This window comes from Lactuca saligna, chromosome 7 (genome assembly GCF_052625555.1).
Source record: "Lactuca saligna cultivar CGN05327 chromosome 7, ASM5262555v1, whole genome shotgun sequence".
In the NCBI taxonomy this organism is placed as follows: domain Eukaryota; kingdom Viridiplantae; phylum Streptophyta; class Magnoliopsida; order Asterales; family Asteraceae; genus Lactuca; species Lactuca saligna.
The window spans coordinates 46,161,269-46,167,729 of record NC_136423.1 but is presented as its reverse complement, the minus strand read 5'-3'; the positions used below and the strand labels follow the sequence as shown (position 1 = coordinate 46,167,729).

Below are 6,461 nucleotides of genomic sequence, written 5' to 3'. Positions count from 1 at the left end.
AAAGGAGAGGTGGTGGTGGACAAAGTTAGTGTTGCTGTTAGTGGTGGTGTTGATCTTTGATGGCGGAGGTGGTGTTGATCTTTGATGAAATAGGTGGTGGTGCCGATGAGGATACATAAAGGTGGTAGTGATGGTGAATAGTTGGTTTTCTGGGTTTTAGTGGAGATGTCGGTGGTAGTTAGAAAAATGTTAATGGTGAGTTTATTAAACAATTATTTTTAAAAGATTAGTAATAAATCAATAATAAGCAAAAAGAAAAAATAAATAAATAAGGATAATATTTGTCTTTGACATTTTCATATCTGTCAAGGATGAAAATCGCAACAAATGAATACCACAAGACAGTCTAAATGCAAAAGAAATGTTAGAGAGTGAAGAAAAATATTAGGGACTAAGAGATAATTTTAACCTAACGGATTTCAATAATTTAGTTTTTTTATTAAAATATAGGATAATGAAGATTTTAAGGAAGAAATTTTTTTACGCCTTAGAATCTACTTTAGTTGTCATGTACGACTGGTCCTTTCCACATGTCCAGCTCAACTCAACGGATCGTCAAAAATTCCAGCTTCGCATTTTAGACTTTTCTTTACTCCCCTGTACCCGCACGCATCCAATCTTTTCTTCTCTTTTTCTAATTTCTCTCTCCCCTTTCTCGGTCGACATTACAAAGGCACGCTAAATTCTCTCTCTCCATCTTTGATCTTTCTCTCTGGCTGTGTACAACTAAACGATCTGTGAAATCTCTGCCAAAATCATAAGTTTTGAGGTCAGTTTCTGGATTCTATTCAGTTTATGTGTTTTTATTCATCATTTGGTCTTCTAATCACTACACATGTATCGGGCGTGGTTAGATCTGTTGTTTATGAAAAAATCTGGATGTTAATTGATGCGCAGCTCGATTTTTATGCTATGTGTTTGTTCAATTCGTCACTTTGTCGGTGATTGATCAATTTGAATTGATTTTTGAAGTGGATCGTGTCAATGTTGATTGACGTTTGTGTTTTTTTTAATACAGTTAGGGTTTTGATTGGAGAAATGGGAAGTCGGTTGAAGGAGGATGAGAGGAATGAGAGAACTATACGGAATCTGTTGAAACTTCCTGAGAATCGGAGGTGTATTAACTGCAATAGTCTGGTACTGTGTCCACTTGTTTCTGCCTTTTTGTCGGATTTTGTACTCTGTTAGATCAATCAGTTATCTAATTTTGATATTAATTTACTTGAATTTTCCTATTCTTGAAGTATGCAGTTTCTTTATATTGGTTACTTGACTGTCCGTGCCACAATTGGACTTAAAACTTCAAAATTTGGAAAAGATTAAAAACATATATATAGTTGCAGAAGCTTAACTGAGGATAATGTGTAGGTCAGTAGTATATTATCTGTACTCCCAATTCACCATTTAGCATTCTCTCTTTCAAAAGAGTTGCAATTTGCAAAGTGGATGGAGGCGAGTAGCAAATTAGCAATATCTATATGTATTAGAATCTGACTAATTGGGAGTTACTATCAGCAATTGAATCAACTTCTGGATTCTATGTATTTTCTTCAAAGTTTAAAGAAAACACATAGGGCTCATTTTAGTTAGTGATCAGTTGTTATCTTTGAAAGAAGTTAGATGATACTAGTTATTTTCTTAAGCTTTCATGACATTAACTTCAATAGTGGTGACACAAGTGGAATTTGGGGATTATAAGATTTTTTGGTGATGATATCAGTATGCTTCTTAAATATATGGACAGCATTATCCATGACTGCTCCCTATTCATACTTCATACTGGTGTCATAGTCATTTGTTCTTAAGAGAAGAAGTTGTATTCTTTGCTAACTGATCGATAAGATAAGATATCTCTATATTTCCTTACTTTATAACTCTTTTGTCTACCAGCACATTGTTAGTCTGTTGCTACTATGATTTTAGCAGTTAGGGCCTAGGGGGGCAGAAGTGGAAGCACAATTTCATTTAAAAATCATTGTCTTTGTTTCTATAGAATGATTATTTTTTGAATAGGATTTATCATATTGAAAACGTAATAACTCTAAACTTATACTCAACATTTAGTATCAACTTATCGACCGAGCTTTATGAGTTCCTTTGCAATAGACCATGTCAAGCTTGGATCACATTTAACCATATTCAACAAGATGGGCTCAATCCTATGATTTTAGCTTATGTAATCAATTTGGCAAATTGATGTGAAAATGAAGGTGTGCACTATAGTTTTTACTTGCTTTAGTGATAAGAGTAAAGTCAAGGAGAAAAATAAATAGATTGATGTGGAAATGAATCTATGTATGGGTCATCCATTAGTGAGCATGACAAAGAAACATTGTACCTCAATAATTATAATGGAAATTAGACATGGGCCATCCAATTAGTGCAATTGTCTTATGAAGTTGTTTCACTCCATTTGCAGGTCTTATTTCTTAAAATAGAATTCTTATGCATGAATGTGCTTTAAATTAAAGAAAATGTCACATGCTATTTTGGGTTCTTGATATAATCCATAATTATAATACAAGCCTTAGGCTGGAATAATTCTAAAGTATTTACTCTTGCTTTTCTACTTAGCTAATTCTTAGGGGGTGTTTGGTTCGCATGAGGTATTGGAAGGAATGCAATCTATTAAAGGAATTGGGATGTGAATGAGTTGGAATCTGTTATGTGTTTGGTTGACACAGGTGTGTGTGGGGGGGTAGGGTGTGGGAGAGATGATTGTAATATGTTTTGATTTGATGAATCATGCCTAAAATAAAGAGGGCATTTTTGCCTTTTTAATAAAACACAAGGAATTGAATCTAAAATCTTTGCCCTTTGCCAAAGCTCATTAAAACACAGAATTGAATGGAATTTAAAAAATCCCAGTTGGTGTCAACCAAACACAGTTTTTACTGGAATTTACATTCCAATTCCTCCAAATTCTATCGAAATCCATGAACCAAACACACCCTTAATTTCGGTCATGTTTAGTGACTTTAGACGTTCTTGAAGTTATTTGACGATAAAAGTTAATGCCAAAAAAGTCAAAACTATGATCATTTTAGTATGTCTCATCATTCATGCTATTTATCTGCTCAATAGGGACCTCAATATGTGTGCACAAGCTTCTGGACATTTGTTTGCACAACTTGCAGTGGCATACAGTAAGTACCAAACAAACCAACTTACTTTTGTTAAAAAAGAATTCCATTTTCATAGAGAATAAAAATATTTAGCAACAAGTCTTATTTAAAATAACCATTTAAGCATATACTTCAATTTTCTACAGCCGAGAGTTCACTCACAGGGTTAAATCCGTGTCAATGGCCAAATTTACTACTCAAGAAGTTAGTGCTCTTCAAGGAGGAGGAAATGCGGTAATTTTGCTATGTTTCTTTATTCTTTCAATCCAGCAATAATGTTACATAAATTACCAAGTTTGACCTTTCTTTTATTGCAATATAATAGAGTGCCAAGGAAATATATTTCAAAGAATGGGATGCTCAACGACAATCCTTCCCCGATAGCAGGTTTGTCAATCATAAATGTAATGTAACAACAACCATTTCTTTCTTTCCTTTTTGTGAACCTTGTTGTTGTTGTTGTTGTTGTCAGTAATGTTGAGAGACTTCGGGACTTTATCAAACATGTTTATGTGGATAGAAGATACTCGGGTGAGAGAAGCTTTGAGAAGCCTCCTAGAGCAAAAATGGTAAGGAATGGAATTGGAATGTGATTACTTCTATTTTGTTATTGACCAATTTCCTATTATTAGGGGGAAACAACAGAAGACACATACCAAGGTGGTTCCAGAAGCCCGCCGTATGAAAACGAGCGGCGTTACAGCGACCGCCCTAGTCCCGGTGGAAGAAGCGACACGAGTTCCAGAAACAGTTACGATGAAAGGCGCAGTCCGGAATACAACAACCAAAGCCAAGATTTCAAAAAAAGTAGCCCTGCGCGTGGTGGTGGTGATGTTGTCAATGACTGGCGTCGGGAAGATAGATTTTCAAAAACTCCCGACTTAGGCCGCTCCCCTGATCGCCAAAAAGACATTTCTAGCCCTCCTTTAGTTAGACCTGTTAGAGAGATACTCGGAGAAAGTGTCTCCCCTTTGAGAGTCATTGAACCTCCTCCCAAAACCAATGGCGGCTCAACTTCTTTACAACCACAGAGAACCGCGTCTTCTAGTAGCCTGGCGTCTTCCAATGGGAATCCTCCTGTAACTGAACTAAGAAGAGAAAGCTCTTTGATTGATTTTGACACTGATGATCCTCAACCTACTCCTTCAACCACTTCGGTCCCACAAACACAGCAAATTCCGCCTTCTGTTCCTGTTTCGTTAAGCGACAATTGGGCAAACTTTGATTCAACTCCAACTCCAACTCCAACTCCAACTCCAGTGGTAACAAAGCCGATGCCTTCTTCTCAAGCTCCTTCAAGTGGTGCTAACTTGCTTGACATGCTTTCTGAGTTATCAGTTCCTGCATCTGGTAACAACCCACAAATATCACTTTTTGGCACAAATCCTCCTCCTCCTGCTGCTGTTGCACCACCATCGGCGTTTGCCGCTGGCGGTGGTCCGGCGGCACCATCACCGCCACCGTTTGATGCGTTTGGGAACTCTGGTGGTGGACCACAGTGGCAAAATGTGCAGCCTCAGCAAAACGTTATGCAGCCTCCTGCATTGTTTAATCAGGCTCCAACTACAAGTGTAGATTCTCAAGTTACATCTAAACCTGCTGCTAAACAAGAATTACCTGCGGTAATAATGGCGTATGTTTTTGTGGGGTTTATTTATTTTTTTGGTTGTATGAATTTAAAATTTCTAATGACTTGTGTAAATGGGTGTGCAGGATTTATTTACTTCAAGTTATTCACCTTTTGGTGGACAGGGTGCTCAAGGGTGGTACCCTGCTCCTCAATATGGGATGGGATTCAACATGCAATATAATGTTCCAATGGTATGAGTTATCACACAACACAACTCATTACTTTTTATTTGTAATTTACTGTTTTATATTTGAGATGGTATGTTAATAAATTAACGAATTAATTGTGTTCTTTAATCTAGCAGCAGCAGATGCCAGCAGCATTTGGGCAGCCGCCAAGATCAGCAAATCCATTTGATGTGAATGAATCAGCTCCAACAGTAAGCATATATCGTTTTCTTTTGTTTTACTATTTAGATACTAAAAACCATTTTTCATTCCATTTATTTAATGACACAATTAATTTATAATCTTATTTGGTAGATGTTCCCTTCGATGGCTCCGTTGCAGAATGCGTTACCAAACATGGGACCTCCTCCATCAGGTGTACAGCAAGCATGGATGCCCTCTCAACCTTCTCATCCTTTAGCAACGCCACCATATGGATCATCAATGCCCTCTGGTACACTCCTATTTCTTTTATTTCAAAATACAAGGGTATTTAGGTCTTTTAATAAAAAAAATGAAGAAAGAGATTGAATTACATATTCTTGATTTGTTAAATGTGTGATCTCTTGTAATATTGTGTCAGGCCCATTCATGGGGCAACCACCTCCAAACGTCCCGTCTCAACCTCAACCCAGGTAATTTTAAAAAAAAAATATTTCTCCAGCAGATTAAAAATTAAATAAATATATTGTATTGCAGGGGGCAAGTAGGAAATTTTGGATACGACCTCAGTTCTTTTGGTTCCTTGAATAATCCCAATCAACAACAAAACACCTTCTCTTCAAACCCATTTGGGTAATTCAAAAAACCACAAAAAAAAAAAAATCCTGAATATAAATTGGTAATGAATCAAGGAAGGAGCATTTGCATTGCATCATCTGATTGCTTACTCCTGAATATCATCAAAGGGAACAAAATTCCTATGTAAAAACAGTGTTTTTGTTGTAAGAAAAGAAAAGGAATGTGGGGGAGGAGGATGGTTTTGGTGAACTTTTTTGTTTTGGGTGATTTTTGTTTGCTTTTTTTTATTTTTAAAATTATATATTGTATTATTGTTATTAGCCTTGATTTATATTAATTATTGTTTTTTTTTTCTTTTGTTGGGATTCGTATTGCTTTCTTTTTTATTTTGTTTTGGTGTTATGTTGTAGAGATCCAAGGTATAGTTTTATCATGTATACCTTTACATGTTATATTCAAAGTATGTTCCTATGTTACATACCGAGTAAATGCTTGAATACTGAAAAAAGGTTTATCGGGTGTAATATGAATCAAGTGGTTGATATTTGTACTTTTAATTAGGATTGAGTTACTACAATGGCATCCAGTTTTGTATTACATTAACCTTAATTGAACTTATTATGAAGCTAAAACATATTTTTGGTGATGCATTGCATTAGCAAATTTGGATGGTTTGTGCGTAGCAGTAAGGGTGAGCTATGTAGTACTCCACACTAAGAAAATGCAAAATGGTTGGATTTCTTTGATCTATGCCATGTTTAGTGGGCTAACTGAATAGCTAGATGAAAGATGATAAAC

The 6,461-nt window shown here is 36.0% G+C and overlaps 1 protein-coding gene across 2 annotated transcripts; it reads left to right on the top strand.

Moving 5' to 3' along the window:
* The first annotated feature begins 604 nt into the window (after positions 1 to 604).
* On the top strand, positions 605 to 6,017 carry NIG (NSP (nuclear shuttle protein)-interacting GTPase). 2 transcript variants are annotated; one of them, XM_078963214.1, is made up of 12 exons: positions 605 to 769; positions 1,019 to 1,137; positions 3,085 to 3,146; positions 3,272 to 3,359; positions 3,451 to 3,512; positions 3,598 to 3,694; positions 3,758 to 4,747; positions 4,839 to 4,946; positions 5,057 to 5,134; positions 5,238 to 5,376; positions 5,506 to 5,557; positions 5,622 to 6,017. In XM_078963214.1, exons 2-12 carry the CDS (start codon positions 1,039 to 1,041, stop codon positions 5,719 to 5,721), a joined length of 1,875 nt encoding a protein of 624 aa, XP_078819340.1. In that variant the 5' UTR covers positions 605 to 769; positions 1,019 to 1,038; the 3' UTR covers positions 5,722 to 6,017. The 2 variants fall into 2 exon arrangements, with proteins under 2 accessions (XP_078819340.1, XP_078819341.1); XM_078963215.1 differs by having other exon boundaries at positions 606 to 769; positions 5,060 to 5,134.
* The last annotated feature ends 444 nt before the right edge of the window (positions 6,018 to 6,461 follow it).

Excerpts from the sequence above, each read along its gene's own strand:
- NIG (XM_078963214.1), top strand. The coding sequence starts at position 1,039 with ATGGGAAGTCGGTTGAAGGAGGATGAGAGGAATGAGAGAACTATACGG. Across the intron at positions 3,513-3,597 it reads CAATCCTTCCCCGATAGCAG|TAATGTTGAGAGACTTCGGG; the intron begins GTTTGTCAATCA and ends TGTTGTTGTCAG. Across the intron at positions 5,135-5,237 it reads TGAATGAATCAGCTCCAACA|ATGTTCCCTTCGATGGCTCC; the intron begins GTAAGCATATAT and ends CTTATTTGGTAG.